Source organism: Equus caballus, chromosome 11 (genome assembly GCF_041296265.1).
Source record: "Equus caballus isolate H_3958 breed thoroughbred chromosome 11, TB-T2T, whole genome shotgun sequence".
In the NCBI taxonomy this organism is placed as follows: Eukaryota; Metazoa; Chordata; class Mammalia; order Perissodactyla; family Equidae; genus Equus; species Equus caballus.
Window position 1 is genome coordinate 58,889,360 of NC_091694.1, and position 21,477 is coordinate 58,910,836.

General features: G+C 37.4%; 1 protein-coding gene across 5 annotated transcripts in view; it reads left to right on the forward strand.

The window, feature by feature from the left end:
- Positions 1 to 21,477, forward strand: part of ULK2 (unc-51 like autophagy activating kinase 2) — an 84,630-nt gene that overhangs the window by 17,213 nt on the left and 45,940 nt on the right. For all 5 annotated transcript variants that reach the window (XR_002811719.2, XM_023653604.2, XM_023653609.2 and 2 more), the window contains exons 6-13: positions 1,236 to 1,409; positions 2,276 to 2,349; positions 3,958 to 4,059; positions 5,156 to 5,214; positions 6,895 to 6,977; positions 10,356 to 10,403; positions 10,763 to 10,851; positions 16,726 to 16,897. Coding sequence is in view for 4 of the 5 variants with exons in the window: in XM_023653604.2 (XP_023509372.1) it covers positions 1,236 to 1,409; positions 2,276 to 2,349; positions 3,958 to 4,059; positions 5,156 to 5,214; positions 6,895 to 6,977; positions 10,356 to 10,403; positions 10,763 to 10,851; positions 16,726 to 16,897 (801 nt within the window). In the remaining variant the exon portion in view is untranslated. The remainder of the gene's footprint in view (positions 1 to 1,235; positions 1,410 to 2,275; positions 2,350 to 3,957; positions 4,060 to 5,155; positions 5,215 to 6,894; positions 6,978 to 10,355; positions 10,404 to 10,762; positions 10,852 to 16,725; positions 16,898 to 21,477) is intronic.

The window sequence follows — 21,477 nt, forward strand, 5'->3', positions numbered from 1 at the left end:
TTTTAGTTGTGGGTCCTTCTAGTTGTGGCATGTGGGACGCCACCTCAGCATGGCTTGATGATCTGTGCTATGTCCGCACACAGGATTCGAACTGGCGAAACCCTGGGCCGCTGGAGCGGAGCTCGAACTTAACCACTCGGCCACAGGGCTGGTCTCTATCTTTCTTAATCTTAATTGCATATGGAAAGATTGTATAGAACATATTCTAGAGTTGTATGTGCACGAGTATATTCACAAAGGATTTAGATAGGGTCATGGATATTAAATCCTTGATGTAGATTCTGGGAATTACACTTGTGACTTTTAGATCCCTTGCAATGAAAAGTTGATGTTTGTGTGCTGACTACAGTTTGAGTACTTACTATGTGCGAGGACTTTTTCTAAAGTCTTCATTATTAAATGTGCTATCTTGTTTGATGGTCACAACCACCCCCTGTGGTTAGTCTGTTTTCAGCTTTTTATAGACGAGAACTGGGCACAGAGAGATTATCTTCCAGGGTCCCACAGTAAGTAGGTGGAGGTGCTGGGATTTGAACAAAGGCAGCCTGTTAACCATTACACACTCCAGCATACATATAGAAACACTGCAGTATTTACTGAATAATGACTACCTTCAAATAATATTCACACTACTTTATAGTAGTAAAAACAGGTTAAAACATTTTTTAAAGGTGTCTTTAGTTATGAAAGATGCTATGGTGGGAAAGGGGTGTTGGGCAGCAGGGGAGATTAAAAGAGACAGATGTGGGAACACAGATCTCTGGAAGGTCCAAGTGGCAGTCATGTCCCAAGTCTCCATTCAAGAATTTCACCTTTTTAAAATTTGTGCTCAGGCAATGCTTCGAATTAAACATGGACAGTGATCCTAGATATCGACCCATGTGAAGGGGAGCTTGCTTGTTGGCTTGTAGAGGAGACTCATGTTTGTTGAGCACCTGCTGTGTCCACAGTAATGTGGCACCTTCAGCAGTAAAAATGGGACAGGAAAAACAAAAACGGATACCAGTGGAAAGAAAAGGTCAAATGTAAATCAGTTCTCTTCACAACAGACTGATTAAAATTTTTGAAATATCTGATATCTCTTAGACTTAAATTGTTAAGGTAAAAAAATGAAAAATGTGAATCCCAGTCTCTTATTCCCTTTATATTCTTTACAACTCAATTCTGATGGTGGAATATGCAGACGAGGTTTGATTTTGTGTGCTTAAATCTTTATGTGACTCCTTTTCTACCAGCTAAAGGAACTCTGAGTGAAGATACTATCAGAGTGTTTCTGCATCAGATTGCAGCTGCCATGCGAATTCTGCACAGCAAAGGAATAATCCATAGGGATCTGAAACCACAGAACATCTTGCTGTCTTATGCCAATCGCAGAAAGTCAAGTGTCAGTGGTATTCGCATCAAAATAGGTAAATGTCCTGTATTTCATGCAAAGAACATTTTTGAGACACACTGTTTTCAGATAGTTTTGCTTCAGCTCTAATAAATGATAGATTTTGTTGATGCACTTTTGAAATTTTTATTGCATTCAGTGAGGTGCATTCAGATATGTGAACTCATTACATTATTGGCAGCATATGCTAAATTTCAGAGAGGGCCAAGGGGCCCATGTTAGGAACTCTAGTATGAGCCACAGCAGTAAATCTTGCTTCTTCTCATCAGAGGGAGGCTGATGTGTTATGGTTGCTGGCAGCAAATTAATAACCCTGATTCTTTACAGCTCATGGGATTTTAACATAAGGGATCTAAGAGGCTATTTAGTTCAGTTTATTTATTTGGCAGGTTTTTTAGCACTTGTGTATCTCAAAATTATTCGAAGCAGTTTGTAATGCTAGATTTTTTTTAAAGTTTTTCTCTTGGTGGTTAGAAAAATAAATTTTTAACAGTATTTTAAGAAATTTCTGATATATAGATTACATCTGTTATGTGGAGGAAGACAAAAACAGTTCAAATTCTATACCTGTAGTGATATTTAATGAGAGCTGTATTAATGAATCATTTATTATAATTAGCATTTTCTCTTGCAGAGCTTGATGCTCCCTCCTTGGTTAAAAAACTGGCAGAGCAGTGACTTGTACAATTGGTGATTACTACTGTTTCTTAGCTCGTCAAATCGAAGTAGCTACTTTTTTCTTGGGTGGAGAGTCTTATTCAATAAGCTGTTAATTTCTTGACAATTCATTTGTGCCCTCTTGTGTCTTGAAGAATTATATGATCTATGTTAAGTGTGAGCAAAGGTATCATTTGTTTTTCTCCTTTTTATTTTGTGAAATAGCGGATTTTGGTTTTGCTCGTTACCTACATAGTAACATGATGGCTGCAACTCTGTGTGGGTCCCCAATGTACATGGTGAGTGAGTGTTTGCATCCTTGTGTGTTTACAGCACAGCACCATAAGCATTGGAATTTAAGTAGAATCTTGTTTCCAAGTAAGATGTGGTTTATATATAGTCCGAATTGTTATAATATTACTAATGTTAATTATATTACCAATATTGCTATAATACAGGCCTGTCTTTTGCTTTAGCATAGTGGACTGTAAAAGTCAGTCATCTTTGCCTGTTGGTTTTTATTTTTTTAAAAAATTGGTTACTATGGTAGACATCCCCTATTAGATTAAACTGAAAATGAAGATTGGTGAAGTGTGGTCATGCTATACTTGTTGTTTAATCTTAGGAATACTTAAAAAAAAAAAACTTTTTGGGGGCACCTCGTCAGCTATAGGATATCTCATCTTTTGCATGTCGTCTCACTTGACAAGATCCCTATTTTGTAGAAGTTTTTTTAATCAGCGTCACACTTAAAGTTGAAAAAAATCTTAGTTTTCCTCTTTATCCTTTCATATGGATATTGTCATGTCTGATAGAGTGAGGCAATGAAACTTCTGAACTAATGTGAAGTACTAAGCCAGGAAATGCTGTAATTCTGGAACTTCAGAATCCAGCAAAGTAAATAAATGTGCCTATTTCACTTCTAAGTTTAAAATGGATTTATGTTCAATTAGGATTTCCTGTAATCTAAAATCAACTTTGAGATTAAGGGAACTGGTAATCAAAGTTCAAGAAAAAAATTTTGCATTATATTTACTTTCTGGATTGTACTTTTACTGCTTATATAATAAACTTTATAATTTAAGAATTATTTTGCACTTCTTGAGTATGAAATTAGTTAAGCCTTGAACTACTAGCCTTGAGGATAGAGAGTGTGCTTCGGCTGATTATTAAAGGAAATTGAGTCAATAAGAATTTACTAGGGACAATAAATAAAAGTGGAAAATAAAATTTCATTATCTCAAAGTATATTTGACATTTCTATGTAGTGTTTCTCCTGATTGACGGTATTTTTAAAAAGCAACGTCTAATGAGAGGTGGGAAAATAGCTGTAACAAAGCAGTGGAGAAATGCCTTTGCTTTTAAGACCATTTTTATTGTGTTTTTATCACTTAAATGACAGGAAAAAAGGGGAATAATAATGCAAACACTTGTGTACCTACCATCCAAATTCAACAAAGTCAGCATTTTGCCATCTTTGCCTTAATCATTTTTTTAGAAACAAAATATTTCAGAGACAGTCCCAGTCCCTTTTGTACTTCTCTCTCTTCTCATTTCCCCCTCTCCTACTGCAGAAGTAACCTCTATCCTGTAATTGGTGTGTATTTTTCTTTATTACTATTTTAATACTCATGTGTATTTTATGTGTCCATAATAATATATAGAAATGTTTGTTTCTGCAAGTTGCTTCTTTTTGTGTAACATTGTTTTTGAGATTTATCAGTAAATCTCAATGTAAAAGTGTGGTCCTGTATTCATTGCAGTATCATTTGATTAGGGAAATATCATAATGCATTGCTTTTATTTAAGTAGTTTTGTTAGGAGTGTGACCTTTTCCAGCTAACTAATATATGCATGTTAATTATGTAAATAACACGATGCATGTCTTGAATTTTTTTTATCCCCAGGCTCCTGAGGTTATTATGTCTCAACATTATGATGCTAAGGCAGACTTGTGGAGCATAGGAACAGTGATATATCAGTGCCTAGTTGGAAAACCACCTTTTCAGGTAGCCTGATTTTTTCTTATGTGCTCAGTTTTGGGATCTTCTCCTTTTGCACTTGCCTTTGACTTATAAAATGGGGAATGCTTTGGAAGCAGCATTTTTGGTTCCTTTGTGACTTACTTTGATTTTGTTACAGGCAAACACTGCTGTAGTACTAGTGAGCCAGAACATCTTTTGCTTTTTTATCTGCTTTCCCTTGGTAGCTGGACTGGGCATGAAGCCTGTGATATGTTTTCCAGACTAGTGAAAACTAGCAAGGGTTGGGGCTAGCAGCCTGCTGGGAAATGGGTATGAAAAGGTGTTAGGGCTTCCTGCTTAACCTGGTTTTGGGGTCCTGAAATCCAAGTGAGGAGTAGAGCTGGTCTGAAAGGTCACTGGAAGCTGTATCTCCAGCTCTCTATGCCTGTCACTGCTGAGTGAGAGGGAGTTAATGGTTTAGGCTTTACGGAAATTACTTGGGGTGGGTCTCCCTCTCTTCCTCTCCCGTAACGTCTTGTCAAAAAGAAGCCATCCAGAATATAACCATGACGATTCCTCTTGAGTTCATATTTCCCGGTAACAAAGAGGTTTTTTGAATCTGAAAACTGGAACAAAGTGAAATTATTTGCACAAGATGATATTAAAAATCAGTGCCACCACCAGGTTAAACACTTAATTTCCCAGTCTAGTTTGTATGTAGAGGCAGCTGCCCTGATTCAGCAGCTCTTATTGTGAGGGTACTAACTGTTGCTATGGAGTGACTGAAAAGTAGCAGTGTTCTTAATTCTCTTCTTGAATCCCTTGACAGTCCTAAGGTAAGATATACCCTGACTTTACACAATAAAAATGTACCTGTTGGGTAGGCCACATAACCTCCAGAATAGTGGTGCCTAAGTTTCAGGCCTAAGTTTCAGAGAGTCTGACCTCAGAAAAGATACGTTATGCCCAGATATGGAGAATTTGCATGCGATTTCAGAGGTTATATAAGTTCCTGGTGCCCATCTGTGTCCTTCAGCAAGGCATGACTTTCAAGTTCAGAATCTGTGAGCATTGATCATATGATTTGGAATTTTTACCCCCGTTGTTTAGGAAATTAAACCTTTTTTTTTTTTTTTAACAGGCCAATAGCCCTCAAGACCTAAGGATGTTTTATGAAAAAAACAGGAGCTTAATGCCTAGGTATGTGTTTTGATTGCACTGGGTTTTTGCTATTGATGAATACAGTGTTGTTTATTTGAACTCTGTGTTTTATGTATTTGCATTATTGAATCTTTTTTCAATTGATAGTAATGAGAGCATTTATTAGGATAAAAATCCACAGGGGCCGGCCCCGTGGCGGAGTGGTTAAGTTCATGCGCTCTGCTGCAGGCGGCCCAGGGTTTCGTCGGTTTGAATCCTGGGTGTGGACATGGCACCGCTCATCGAGCCACACTGAGGCGGCGTCCCACATGCCACAACTAAGAATATACAACTATGTACCGGTGGGCTTTGGGGAGACAAAGGAAAAAAAATACAAATCTAAAAAAATAAATAAATAAATAAAAACCCAGGAAATTAAAAAATTATTAGCTCAGCATAGGTGCCTGTGTAGTGTTGCACCATTTTCTTTCTTTTTTAAAATGTTAAGTGTATTAAAAGAAAAAACTACAGAAGTTATATGTGTTCTTTGAGGGGAGGGAGATGAAAACAAAACATGTGTGTAAAGTACAAAGTAAATTCTCCCTAGGCCCTCCCCAACCCTAAAGGAAAACAAGAGTTTGCAGTGTATCTTTGGAAATCTTTTTTTTTTTTCAAGTTCTTTTTACACGTTTGAGTACTTGTTTGTGTTTGTATTTACACACACATATAGTTCAATAGAAATTACATCATGCTTTGCAAATTGTTCTGCAACTGTGTTTTTACTCTGCAGTATAGCATAGAGGTTGTTCTGCAATAGTATGTAGAGAACTACTGCATTCTTTTAAATGGCTACATAGAGTCCCATGGTTAGAGGTATAGTATTTTGTTTAATCGGATCCCTGTTTTCATTTTTTGGTTACTACAAACAGGCTTTAGTGAAGAGAGAGTAAGAGAGAGAGAGAGAGAGAGTGTGTGTGTATGTACACATTTGTGCATTTCTTTAGGATGGACTCCTAGAAATGGAATTGTTGAACCAAAAAGTATGCTCTCCAGGTTGGCCATCCTATTGATACAGCAGCATGAGAGAGTGCTCCTTTCCTCATATTTCACCAATGTGGGATGTTATCAGACTTGATGTCTCACAAATAGGGGAGGATCAATTAGTTATTAATTTAATTTGCATTATTCTCTTTATTATTGAGGTTGGTTCTTTTTTATTTGTTTAATGTCCTTTTGTAGTTTTTTTTCTGTGAATTGTACATTCTGATTACTTACTCATTTTTCTAATGCCTTGTTTGTCTTATTCTTACTGCATCTCAGGAAGCTGTGTTATTTCTCACTTGCATTTATTTAAGCTCTGCCCCTTTCCAGACAGGATTAGAGGTGGCTCTTTTTCCAATAGAGAGCTCCGCAGCAACTGTTAGTGCAAGGTTGAAGTTGTCTTAAGCCTTCAGATTGTCTGTGCTTGTGAAGTGCTTTATTCTTGCAGATAGTCCAGCAAACAGTAATAAGCACATATAGGAATCTTCCCAAATTGATGCTATTTCTCAAAGGCAATTGCTTAATGTTTTTTTTTTTTTTTTTTCCTTTAAAGAATGAGGCTTTACCATGGTCATCTTGGTATAAAATGTAGTATTTGTGAAACTGCATATACTGTTCATTTGCCATAGTGAAGGCAAAAGTCATGTGGTTAACATACATAAACTCACCACTTAGTTTGTTTTTTTCCCTTTCCCCCAGCATTCCCAGGGAAACATCACCTTATTTGGCTAATCTCCTTTTGGGTTTGCTTCAGAGAAACCAAAAAGATAGAATGGACTTTGGTAAGTAATATTTCCAAATTTTGTATGCTTTCTAATATCGTTTTTGTGTATTCTGAAAATATTTTTTTAAAAAGATACTATAGAGGTTTCAGAAGAAAAAGTCAATTTCACTTTTCTTTCTATCTCTTTTTCTTTTTTCTTTCACGTATTTTGTAAATATTTATTGAGTGCCTGCTATGTTCTAGGTACAGTGGGTAGAGTAATAAACAAAATCCCTGTCCTCATGATGCTATTGTAGTGGAGGAGAGAAACAATTATGAAATATGATTATATGCTATAAGGCATTATATAATTATATCATCATATGATTATATGATTATAAGGCAATAAATACTATGGAAAAAACATAAGAGAAATGGGGGTGGGATGGGGATTGAAATTTTAAATAAGGTAGTCAGTGAAGATCTTTCTGAGAAAGTGACATCTGAACAAAGACTTGATTGACAGGTGTGAGGTAGTGAGCCATGTGGATTTCTATGGAAAGAGCTTTCCAGGCAGTGTGAAGAACCAGTACAAATGTGCAAAGGTGGGCATGCCATGTAAGCTGGAGGAACAGCTGGACAGGCTGTTAAAGAATTCGGTTTTTGCTTAAAGTGTGATGGGGAGCCAGTGGAGGGTTTTGAGCAGAGGAATGATATGATCTGACTAGTGTTTTAAAAAGGATCAGCCTTGTTGCTTGTTGAGAACAGACTGTGGTGAGGTAGAGGAGAGCAGAGGCAGGGAGACTGATAAGGAGACTAGCAGTTACCCAGGTGAGAAATGAAGTAGCTTAGACTAGGGTAACAGCAGTGGAGGTGGTGAGAAGTTGTTGAATTCCGGATCTTTTTGGAGGTAGAGGCAACAGCATTTACAGATGAATTGGATATAGAGTGTGAGAGAAAGAGAAGACTCCAAGATGACTCCCAAGATTTTTGGCCTGAGCAACTGAACGAATGGAGTTGACGGTTACAGAGATAGGAAAGACTGTGCAGATAGAGCACGCTGTGGGGGCAAGATGAGGAGTTTAGGTTGGCCATGTTAAATTTAAGATGTCTATTTGACATCTAAGTGCAGATACCAGAAGGCAGTTGGATTTCAGAAGAGAGGTCTAGGCTGGGCATATATTTGGGAAAAGATCTGGGAGGAGAAATTTTAGAATCCTGGTAGAAAAGTCCGGAATCTTGAAGATGGGGTTTAGGGAGACAGGGAGGGGCAGCTCCCTGTGTGGTGACCCTCGTGAACATGTGCTTTGTGGCAGCTTGGCCCTAACTGTGGCTTTAGGAGAGTGGGTGATGGTTGCCTCTTGTAGGCCATGGCCTCTGTTTAAGAATTTTAGATTCTTAAGGTGGAAGCTGATGTCATTGATGTTGAGCCTTTCTTCTTTTATAAGATAAGCATTTCATTTTTCTTTAAGTTATCACAGTGTATCTTCAGATAATATGTTACCACTTCATGTGTAATGAAAGGACTTGGAATGCTTAATATTGTAGAGATTATCCAGTTGTTGAGGTCTTGAAAGAACATTTATCCCTGAAACTGTTAGGGTCTCGGCAACCCCACCTGTTTGGGGGATAGTTTGTTAGCTTGTCCTTATCAATCTTCTGTAAAAGATTGTTCTTATCAATCTTATGTAAAAACAGTGAGACTTGAAGATGTCAGACCAGAAAAACCATAAGACATGTTTTATAAAAACGCTTATCAAATTAACCCTGGTCTTCAAATTTTTAGAAAAAAGTTAAAACACTTTTTTTCTGTAGTAATAGTTGTAATAATAATAGAGATTTGCAAAAATTTAGTGCAGAATTTTGGACTGTTAATGTATATTTTGCAAATCCACAAGGCTTCTGGATCAGGCAAACTGGGGTTTGAATTCTGGTCCCTCAGCTTACAGCTCTTTCACCTTGGAGAAGATGCATGGCCTTTATGTGCTTCAATTTCCTTATCCATAAGAGGAAGACAATAATATCTTGAGTGGAAGTTTGTGAGGATTAAATGAGGAAGTGGTATGTGAAGCACTGAGTTCATTGTTCTAGGAAATGTTCTCAGTAGACGATAGCTCTGAAAGCTTCTGTAGGGGGGAAAGATGAATAGTCTGAATATATATTTTCTTAAAGTTTTGTAAAATTGGAATTAAATTTCAGTTCATGTAGCTGGTAAATATTTTTTATGTTTCAGAAGGAGAAATTAAACTGAGTTGCTCTATGACCATGAGGAAGATGGGTCAATAGTGACACAACACACTTGTGGATAATAGTTTTAAAATTATAGATTGTGTTAAATGTTTATATACTTCCCATACCATAGCAATTGGTTTGGAAGGTGGTTTTAGAGTATTTGTGTTCAATCAATCTAGTTTATTTATATCTTTTCTATTTCATCCCTATAATGTGCTTTGTAAAAGCATAAAAAAATCTTACATGTTAAACTAGAGTTTATGTATATATGTATATTGATTTTTGTTCTAAAAAAGATCTAAGGTAGAAAACTCGTGATTTTTTCCAAAACCTTCCACATTTCCATTCCTTAGCAAGTCTTGTGGTTGATATTTACTCTGAGGGGCTTTGGCTGTTTATTTCAGTGAAACTGATGACGTTCTTCAGAGTGGAAGATAATTTAGACTAAACCTGAGTTAAGCTGATTCCTGATCTTGTATTACCTCGTAAACCTCATGTGGGTACTGTGCTCTTCTCCGTGCCGGCTCTGTGATATTTAATATCATTCAAGTCTGAGATTTAATGATAAATGAGATCATTTTTGTAGGTTTTTCTATTTATTTTGTAGAAATAATGAAATAATTTATACATTCAGGAAAATAAAAAGAGCAAAATAATGAACTGTCATGTACTCACTTATTTATCTAATTAGCAGGCTTATTGTATAGGTTTTATCCTTGGTGGGTAGCTGAATAAATTAAATCAAATTAATAGTTTTTAAAAAAAATGTGAAACCAGCTGCAGGAATACTTATTGTAGGATAGAAGGATAGAATTTATCCTACAAATCAGCTGCCTAGATTTCCTTTTAGGACGATTAACAGCCATGGTTCAGAAATGTGCTTAGCAAGGGCCTGGTGGCTGCACTCCGTGCACTGTCTGCTGAGGACAGCACATGTGGAGAGCATGCCTCCTTGCGTTGCCTCGGGTGTGCTATGTTGGTAATGTAGGTTTTGAAAATTCACAGTTGTTATTTTAAATTTTTCATTGATTAAGAAATACTTATAATTTGATAATTTTTATGTATTTATAAAAATAGTGTGTTCCAACATTGAAAGGAAATGGAGGCTACGTAAAGGAGTTAGTAATTATTTATGATCTCAAAGACACGTTGACTACATTGACAAGATTAACCTATCTGCTAGTCAATGCCAACTTAAAGGTTGCATTGTCATTTTTCATTACAGAAGCATTTTTTAGCCATCCTTTTCTTGAGCAAGTTCCAGTAAAAAAATGTGAGTATCCACTTTTTGAATTTTTACTTAAAGAGTGAATGTAAGCTTAAGGAAAAACTGCTATTTTGTATTACAAAATTAATTTTTTATGGTGCTTCTCAAGATTTCATTGAGGTTTTCTTAAATACTTGTAGTTGTGTTTATTTAATAACAGTTCTGTTTTTCCTTCCAAATCCAAGTCAAAATAGTTTTAGTAATTGCCGCGTTTTTAGTTTCATCAGTGGGAGCTGTAATAAGTAGGTGAACGTGAATTTTCGCTCAACACAAAGATGTAGTAGTCTTGACAGACTTTTCTATAGACAGGTGATGTACTTGTACTACTAAGTGGTGTTTCTCTTCATCGGTGTTTCTTACCCCAGCCTGCCCAGTCCCAGTGCCTGTGTATGCTGGCTCTGTCTCTGGAGGCTCCTGTGGCAGCTCTCCATCGTGTCGTTTTGCCTCTCCACCGGTAAGTTCTGGTTTTATTAAAAATAATTTCAGAGTTAGTGCTATTGGCATCTGTTCACAAATGGAGCCTGCAAATATGTTGTGGATGTTCTTTTTATGTATAATATTTACTGGTGCAACTGAGGCTTAGGGAAGAGCGTTATTGTTGGGTCAAATGGACCTAGATTTGGACCTCTGCTCTTACTTAGCTGTGTAAGCTTCAGCAAGAAATGTCACCCCTTGGGGCTGTTTCTTCTGAATAGTGAGTGCAGTGCTCTCACCTTTTTATGCCCTACGGGGTTGGGAAGGATGATACTTGCCAACAGAGTACCTTTTACATGTGGATAGGTAGCACATAGTGATTTTATCTGAATGTCATAAGCATCAGCTTGGATATTTATTGTACTCGGAATTTCCACTGGGGAGGAGTGACGTCTGAGCCAGATTTCACTGGTTTAGATTCCCGTCATCGTGATTGCTGGCCCTGTAAGGTTGTTCCACTCCCACCTCTTCCTTCCCCTGAGGGTCCCAAGCCATTTCCTCCCTGGCTGTCTTCCCTCCATTCAGAGTACTTCTTCCTGATCCCGAGAACTTCTGATCACTTCTGGTCACTACTTCTTCCTACTAGAACTCTCCTAGGGTCTTACCTTACCTTCTGTACTTTTCTAGACTAACCCTTCCCCTAGATCTCAGATGTAGCTTGAGAGGGTTGTGACCTTAAGGCTTTTCCACATGCTGAAGGTCAAAGGGATTTTGTGTCAGCTATTGTGAGTATTTTCCGGATTAGCCTGGCAGACGTGAATTTTCTGAATTCTGCTGGCAGAAGGGAGGGGGAGCCATAAAAGGAGGTGATTGTATGCTTAGTGGGTTGAGGCAACTCAGAGGTTTAAGAGTTGGGCTTGGGAGCTTTCACATCCCTTACTTGCCATATTAACTAGGACAAGTGACTTAATCTCTCTGAGCCTGTTTTTCATATGTAGAGGGAGTATAATTTACCTACTTCATAAGATTTTTTAAGGATAAATGAACAAAAGCATCTACTACAGTGCCTGGCACACAATAAATACTCAGGAAGTGGCAACTGCTATTATTTTCCAGGGAAACCTGATAGCCCATAGCTAAAGCAGGTGCTGAAGCAGCCTCTTGCGAATGGATGAGACCTAAAATGGACAAAAGACCTTTTGCACAATCCTGCAGATTCAAACCAAATAGAATAAGCAGATGGGCTAATAAGACCTACATTGTATTCCCATGAATTTAAGAAACTAAGAGGAAAAAAAAATGTGTCGTATATGCCCTGTTTCAGTCTGGAATATAAAAAAATATCACTGAGGGGCCAGCCCAGTGGCACAGCGGTTAAGTTTGCACATTCCACTTTGGCGGCCTGTGGTTTGCCGGTTTGGATCCCAAGTGTGGACATGGCACTGCTTGGCAAGCCATGCTGTGGTAGGTGTCCCACGTATAAAGTAGAGGAAGATGGGCATGGATGTTAGCTCAGGGCCAGTCTTCCTCAGCAAAAAGAGGAGGTTTGGTGGCAGATGTTACCTTGGGGATAATCTTCCTCAAAAAATTAAGTAAGTAAATAAATAAATAAATAAAATACATCACTGAGTTTGGAGTGCTTGGGGAGAAATGTAGAGGACGTGTATTGACACGGAAAAATTATAGGCTTTATTTGGAGCCAAGCAGAACTGGTTTCAGTGCTGGCCCTGCAGCTTGCTCACTGTAACTTTGGGTAGGTTAGTTCCAGAGCTGTGCCATGGCTTCCTCATCTGTAAGGTAGGTCTCATTAATTCTTGGTTGAAGGGTGGTATCTGGTAACATGGAAGCTGCCTAGCCATAGTTAGTACCTGATAAATTGTAGCTTTATTCTGAAGGATACAGTGTAACACATAACATGAAAAGCAAAACTTATGCTAGAGAAAGAAGCAACAGGGAAGAATCTGATTATGGGAAAAGTGTGGGAGAGCAAGAATAAAGGAGCCTGTGGGATGGTAGAATGACCCAGGGATGAGAAGGAGAGGAGCTAGTAGGAGGCACATTGAGCTGGAAATTGCTTTGACTGGAGAGAGCATGTTGGGGTTTTTTGTTAGATGGGGAAGCGTTGAAAGGGAGAGCAAAACAGGAGCTGGGCCTGCACTGCTAGGACAGAGCAGAATGGAGCCAGCAGGAGGAGTGAGGAGGTGCCGGAGAGAGGGGAGGCATATTTAGATGCTGAAATGTTGGTGGGGAAGACCATTTTTAGAAGGTCTTTATTTAAAGTAATGCTTGAAGTGAACATAGAAAGGAAAGCTTGAGAATAAAAGGAAAGCAGGAACGTTTCTGTATAATTTCCCATTAGTAAGAATAGAAAGATGGGATGGTTTGATAGGCTTTGTTTTTAACGTAATCTCCCAAAATTAAGATGATTTCCTACATGCCTCCGCTTCCTTCCTAGGGCTGGAGTAGACTGTAACTGAAGGTTGATGCAGGCACACACCTATAACCTTCTCTTTTTTACTTTTTCACACAAATATCCAGCTGCTACTTTGTTCCAGAGAAATCTTTGAAAGGAAAGAGAAAACAAAAACAAAAGAACCATAACAAAAAAATCACTCTTTTAGTTATGATACTGGCTATCAGTTAAATGTTATGTAGATAATATCTCTTGAATATCTATTTATTGGTTTCATAATGTTTACTAAACGTCTACCTTGTGTGAGGTTCTGGTTGATATTAATGAACAAGATGACCAGGGACAAATTAAAAAAAAAAAAATTTCATAATGTTTACTAAACGTCTACCTTGTGTGAGGTTCTGGTTGATATTAATGAACAAGATGACCAGGTCCCTGGTCAAATTAAAAAGCCTACTAAGGGCTTTTAATTTAATTGTGTAGAGAAGAGGCAGTAAATCAGTCACTATTAGAAGTATATGTATATATATATCTTTATTGCCTGTGGGAATGTGGATGAGGGGCATGAATCAGAGCAGAGCTCAGGAAGGCTGCTCAGAGAGGGCATTGAGCTCAGTTTTCAAAAGAGTAAGGTGAATTAGTAAAAGAATGGTCTTGTAGGCAGAGGAAACCCCTTCATGAAGTCATGGAAGCATGACCCACTGAAGGAATTCTGTAGCCCTCCTTGACCACTTAAATTAAAATTTGTTAGAATTAAGTGAAATTGAAAATTCAGTTCCTTACACTAGCTACATTTCAGGTACTCAGTAGCCATATACAGTTAGTGGCTCCCATACTGGACGGCTCGGATAGAGAACTTTTCCGTTACTGCAGGAAGTTCTGTTGGACAAGGCGTCTCTCAGCAGTTCAGTCTGGTGGATGTAGAGAGCATTGGTAGAGTAGTGAGGGGAAAATAAAGCTGTAAGGCAGGGAGAGGCTATATCTTGACAGAATTTGGGCACTGTGCAAAGAAGTTCAAACTTTAGCCTTAAAGCTGAGGTCAGCCATTTGAGTGATTTTAAGTCGAGGCATCATATGATCCACTGTGTGTTTCAGCTAGATTCTTCTAAAAGCAAGTGGAGGACAAGACTGGAGACAAGTAGAGACTGGAGAGGTCTCTGTTCTAGAGGAAAGAGAGCAACCTGAGACTAGCTTTTTTGTTCTGTTTCGTTTTTTTGAGGATAAGAGCCTGAACTAAGGCAGCAGTAGGAAAGGAGAAGAGAGGGGCCAGGGAAGAGAAAGGTGAAGAGTGTGCAGAGCATGGAGCTTGCTTGAAGCTGGGACTTAAGGAAGAGGGAGACCTTGATGGGGACTGAATGGATGGATGATGATGAAGTCACTCAGTAACGGAGCCTGGGAGGTATGCTTGGAGTATAAAGGTGATGAGTTAGTGTTGTACAGGCATGGATGTATTATACAGGCAAGTGAACAGAGGGGCCTAGAGCTCACTGGAGAGATTCTAGGCTGCGGAGTCATCAGTATGTGTGTGGTAGTTGAAGGTAGGAGAGGGAGAGTGGTCACTAGGATGAGTATAAAAAGTGTGAGGAGTAGAGGGCCCAGGGTGGCACCTTGGGGAATTCCGTACCCTACTCCTCCTTTAAAGAGAAATGAGGAGCCAGTACCCACAAAAGAGACTAAGAGGTAGGGTGAAAAGCAAGAGAGAGCAGGGTCATTCAGTGAGGGGTAGAGAGTCAAGAAAAAATGGTGCACAGTGCAGGCATAGCAAAGAATTTGAGTAACTTAGAGAATAGGGGAAATGTCAGCAGGACTTGACAATAGGAGTTGTTGGTAGCTTTAGTAAAGGCAATTTTATTGGAGGGTTGAAGGGAGAAAGTGGATTATAGTGGGTTAAGGGATACATGGGAGGTGAGGAATTTGTGTCAGTGAAGATTGATCACTTCAAGAAATATTAAGAAGTGAAAGAGCGAGAGAAGATGGTAACTGAAGGGTTGCAGGGATTTGAAATGTGACAAAATTAAACATGTTTCTGTACACAGATGGAAAAAAACCGGAGTAAAGGAAGAGGTGAAAGTGTCAGGAGCAGAGGGGAGTTGATCTCGGTCCTTGAGGAGGTGGGGGAGGAGGGAATTAGAGCACAGGTGGAGAGATGAGTTTTGAATGCAAGGAGAAGCCTCTCTTCCACCAAGATGACAACCAGATAATTTTGTAAATAGCAGAGGAAGAAATTGAGAAAGTTCCTGCCTAAACCACTGGAAGAAATTGTGGAGTTAGACGCTTGGAATCACATGTTAACTCGACTGCTTTTTAGTTGTGTGACGTCAGGCAAATTTCCTAATGTTCTGAATTTTGTTTTATTTATATTTGAAATGGATTTCAGAATAGGCTGAAGTTAGATAATACATGGAAAGCTCTTAACAGTGCCTAGCCCTTGGTTGGTGCTCAGTAATGTTAGTCCTTCCATCTTCTATTCCCTTTATAATCTTGAGACGTAAGTTCTCTTCAAAAAGTGATCAGGAGATTTTATGGGATGTGTATGTCACACACACACATGAAGCCATAAGAAGATTTGAGACTGATTTCATTGCACAGTGACATTCAAAGGAACATTAGCAGTGAATTGGGTGTTTAAGACTTGGGTTTAAAGAGTATTATGTAGTATTTTTCCTTTTCTTAACTAGAAACAAATGTTAAACAGGGTAATGGGGATTTAACACAATACGTTATGAAGTTCATTGTTTTAGAAAACCATTGTATACAAAGACATTCAATTAGAGTTGTCACTAGAGTTTTTGAACCAGGCAAATGCCAAAAGATACATAGTTACTTACGCCTCAGTATTCGGTATTCGTTTAAATATATTTATACGCTCTTCTTCCCTTCCTGTCCTGTCTCCCACAAACTGACTCCTCTCCTTAACAAAAGAAAGACAAAAGGAACACACCGACACCTGTAAGGTTTTCCACATCTTTCTGTGAGTGTAAATAAGTTTCTAGGCTTAAATGCAGTTATCCTTCTTGATTTGTTTACTTTTTTACATAACATACTCTCTTGCTTTCCTGTCTAATGTTTTCTTCATTGGAGATTTAAAACTTTTCCTGTGTGCAGGGTGTCATTAATTTAAAGTCCCTGGACATTTTGTTTCACCCAGTAAGTGACCAATTATTGAGTATTTGCTTTGCTAGGCCATGAGCTGAAACTGGGGATGTTGAGATGATAACAACTCACCTCAAAAATTTCAGGAGAGGTGGACATGCACCTGTGATAGGTGGTATGATGTATTTTTTTAAGTATCATTTTTGGAAAACATTTTAGAAGACTTTATACAAAGACACTTTAAACTGTACATTTGTAAGGAGAAGGATTTCCAAAGAGATTTTTTGAAATCTTAGATGGAATTGAACTTTATGCCCACTTTTATGAAAAAATATTCCTTAGTCTAATGGCTGTTCTGACTTGCACTTTATTATTAGGCCAGTTTTAATTTTATGTTGTTAATTTTAGTCCCTTCCAGATATGCAGCACATTCAGGAAGAAAACTTATCCTCCCCACCGTTGGGTCCTCCCAACTATCTACAAGTGTCCAAAGATTCTGCCAGTACTAGTAGCAAGAACTCTTCTTGTGACACGGATGACTTTGTTTTGGTTCCACACAACATCTCGTCAGACCACTCATGTGAGAATCTTTTCTACTTATACACATTATATATCTTAATTTACTAGACTAGCATTTTTTTTTTAACCTTTATATCATGCTCTCTTGTGTAGGGTACCTTTTCAAATGGACATTTTATTTAGTTGTTTGAATTCCCAGAATTATATACTTACCTTTCTAAAATCTCAGTCATCTTCCGTAAAACAGTATCTTTGGATTCTGAAGGTAGATGGAAATTTTATAGGAAATGATCTCAAATTCTGTTTGTATCCAAAAAGAAAGGAATAGAGAAGCTAGCAGAATGAGTAAAAATTAAATTTAAGGAAAGGAATTAAAGGAAGACCTCTTTTGGAAAAAACCTAAGAGTAAAAGGAGTCTTAAAAACAATTCACAAGATATTGGCTTACATTCAGGAATGAGCTTCATAAATATGTAGAAAGAATTTTTATGAAGGAAGCAGAATCCAAGATGACTAAATACAGTTAGTGTTCTGTGGAATAGTGAAGGGTACCAAAAAAAGTGCAAAAAATAGAAGTTAGATAAAACCATTAAAAAAGAAGGAACCATGTTTTGATTGTGAAGGAATAGAATCAGAAAAGCTGGATATTTGATATACCTTAATAATTGAATAATGTTAAGTTGACCATGTGCAGGTACAGATGGTTGGAGATATTTGTATCCAGAGGTCTATTTAGTTTTTTGTCAAATACTCAGTAGTTGCTTGTGTTCGGCACTGTGCTGGTTGTTGTGAAGGCCGTAATGCCCAGACCAGACACCCTTCAGGATTATTTGGCCAGGGAAGGGAAGACACAGCAGTAGGTGGCAGTCGATGATCAGTGCTATGAGAACTGGGGGTTACCTTGAAACATCATCCAGTACAGTGGTTTTATTTCATTTTAAAAGGGAATCAAAACTTAAAATTATGAAATATTTCAAACAAAATAAACATCAGATATTCGGATCACCCACCATGCTAATTTTATTTATGGCAGTGTGTTGCTGTATTTCTTTTAGATGTCTCTTTAAAAGCTATAGAGTGCTGACAGCACAGCTAAACTCCCTTTTCTCATTCTTCTCTTGCCAAGATACATTCTTCCCCTAGATCACTTTATACTTCTTACGTATGCTTGTATCCATAAATATTGTACAGTACCTTTGTGTTTTTACGGTTTTAAGTAAATGGTATATAGAATGTTTGTTTCTATAGTTTGTTTTTTATTTATATTTTTGCTGTGTATCTAGATATGTATCTAGATGTGTGTCTTGTTCATTTTAATATCTGAATTTTGAGGTACAATAAACTACCGTTTATCCATTTCCCTACTGATGGTTTATTGGATCATTTCTATCTTTTCACTATTCACAATGTATTGTAACAGCTGTTCTTGTGCCAAAATTTCTTCCAAGTGGGAATTCTAGATATGTACAACTTCAACTCTGTAAAATATTGGTACAAACAAGTTGTAGGCAACAGTCTCTACCATGCTGCCCCAATGTTATAATGGTACCTTCTGAAGATTTTTATTATTTTTTTCATATTTAACTTCACCTGGAATTTGTTTTTATAGATGGAATAAGGTAGGGATCTATCAATTTTCCCAGCATTTTTTATTGAATATTGTCCTTTGTCCACTGATATGCAGTTCCAGATTTGTCATATTAGGTTTATATGAAGGATTGGGTTTTAAGGTTTTCTATTCAGTTCCATTGGTCTGTTTTTGTCTATATTATAATAATTTTTAAATTCTTGTCTATCTATGTGAGATGGGGGTGGGGGTGATGGTAGAGAGCATCCTAGTAGTCTTTGGAATCACTCTGGCTATTCTTGGCTCCGTTTCCCACCAAATAGTTTTAATTTCAACTTGACAAATCCTAAAAAAAACCATTTAGGGATTTTGGTGGGAATTATGTTGATTCTATAAGACCTTTTCAGGGACACTTAGGATCTTTACAATATTAAATTGTCTACCCAAGAATGTTTGTGTGTTTCTCCACTTATTTAGGTTTCTTTAATGTGTTTTGATACATATTTATACTTTTCTACATAAAGGACATTCATATCTTTTGTTTTATTCTAGTTACCTTTGTTTTTTTGCACTTGTGTAAATATTGTCTTAAAAAAATTTTTTTTCAAAACTCTTCCTGTCGAGGTCTTTTTGTTGCCAAATCCCAGGGATCATTTCTCAGTCATCTTCTTTTTGATGTGTGCACAGCATTTGTTATGGTTGACCACACCCTTCTTTTTAATTATCGAAAGTTTCTTGTTATAAAATATAACATACATATATTTTTTAAAAGATTTTTTTTAGAGCAGTTTTAGGTTTACAGTAAAATTGAGAGGAAGGTACAGAGATTTCCCATATACTCTTCCCCCTGAGTTCATGGCCTTTCCCATTATCAACATCACTCCGCAGTGTGGTACATTTGTTACCAAGGACGAAGCTCCATTGACACATTATAATCACCCAAAGTCCACAGTTTGCTTTAGAGTTCACTCTTAGTTTTGTATATTCTTTGTGTTTAGACAAATGTATAATAACACACCCATCATTATAATGTCATACAGAATATTTTGACTGCTGTAGAAATCCTTTGTGCTCTCCCCACCCAACCCTTGGAAAACATTGATTTTTTTTTATTGTCTCTATAGTTTTCCCTTTTACAGAATGTCATATAGTTGGAATTATACAGTATGTAGCCTTTTAAGATTGGCTTCTTTCACTGAGTAATATGCATTTAAGGTTCCTCCATGTCTTTTTTTTTTTTTTAAGACTTTATTTTTCCTTTTTCTCCCCAAAGCCCCCTGGTACATAGTTGTGTATTTTTAGTTGTGGGCCTTCTAGTTGTGGCATGCAGGACACTGCCTCAGCATGGCCTGATGAGCAGTGCCATGTCCACGCCCAGGATCAGAACCGGAGAAACCCTGGGCCACCGAAGCAGAGAGCACGGACTTAATGAGCACGGACTTAATGACTTGGCCACAGGGCTGGCCCCTCCTCCATGTCTTTTCATGGATTGATAGCTCATTTCTTTTTAACGCTGAATGATAATCCGTTGTCTGGATGTACCACAGTTTATCCCTTTACCTACTGAAGGATGTCTTGGTTGCTTCCAAGTTTTGGCTGTTATGAATAAAGCTGCTGTAAAAATCTGTGTGCAGGTTTTTGTGTGGACATAAGTGTTCAGCTCCTTTGGGTAAATACCAAGGAGCATGATTGCTGGACGGTATGGTAAGATTATGTTTAGTTTTGCAAGAAACCACCAAACTATCTTCCACAGTGGCTGTATCATTTTGCATTCCTCCTGATAGTGAATGGGAGTTCCTGTTGCTGTACATCCTCACTGTCATTTAGTGTTAATATTCTAGATTTTGGCCATTCTAATAGATATGTAGTGGTATTGCATTGTTTTAATTTTCATTTCTGCAATGACATATGATGTTCAGCATCTTTTCATAAGCTTGTACACCATCCATATATCTTCTTTAGTGAAGTGTCTCTTAAGATCTTTGGCCTATTTTTTAATTGGGTTGTTCATTATTTTGTTGAGTTTTAAGAGTTCTTTGTATATTTTGGATAACAGTCCTTTATCAGCTGTATCTTTTGCAAATATTTTGCTTAGTCTCTGGCTTGTTTTCCAATTCTCTTGATATTGTCAATATAGAGCAGTTGTTTTTAATTTTAATGAAGTTCAGCTTAATAATCAGTTTCTTTCTTTCATGGATCATGTCTTTGATGTTAGAATCATGATATACCTAAAGTCATGATGTAGGTTTTCTCCTGTGTTATCTTCTAGGAGTTTTATAGTTTTTTGTCTTACATTTAGGTCTGTGGTTCATTTTGAGTTAATTTTTTTGAAGGTATTAGGTCTGTGCCTAGATTCTTTTTTTTGCATGTGGGTGTCCAGTTGTTCCAGCACTATTTGTTGAAAAGACTGTCTTTGCTCTATTGTTTTGTCTTTGCTCCTTTGTCAAAGATCAGTTGACTATATTTATGGAGCTCTATTTCTGGGCTCTCTTTTCTGTTCCATTGATCTATTTGTTCTTTTGCCAATACCATGCTGTCTTGATTACTGTATCTTTAGAGTAAGTCTTGAAGTTGCATAGTGTCAGTCTTCCAACTTTGTTCTTCTCCTTCAATATTATATTAGCTATTATGGGTCTTTTGTCTCACCATGTAAACTTTAGAATCAGTTTGTCAATAGCCACAAAATAACTTAGTTGGATTTTGGTCGAGATTGCCTTGAATCTACCAGATCAAGATGAGAGGAACTGACATCTTGACAATATTGAATCTTCCTGTCCGTGAACATGGAATATTTCTCCCTTTATTTAGTTCTTCTTTGATTTCATTCGAGTTTTCTAATTTTTTTAAAAAGAAAATATTTATATGTATTATAAATATATATTTATATTACACGCACGCAATCTGAATTATCTTTTTAAAAAAATTTTTTTCTCTTAAATATTGGCACCTGAGCTAACATCTGTTGCCACTCTTTTTTTTTTCACTTCTTCTTCCTGAAGCCCTCCAGTACATAGTTGTATATTCTAATTGTGAGTGCCTCTGGTTGTGCTATGTGGGACGCCACCTCAGCATGGC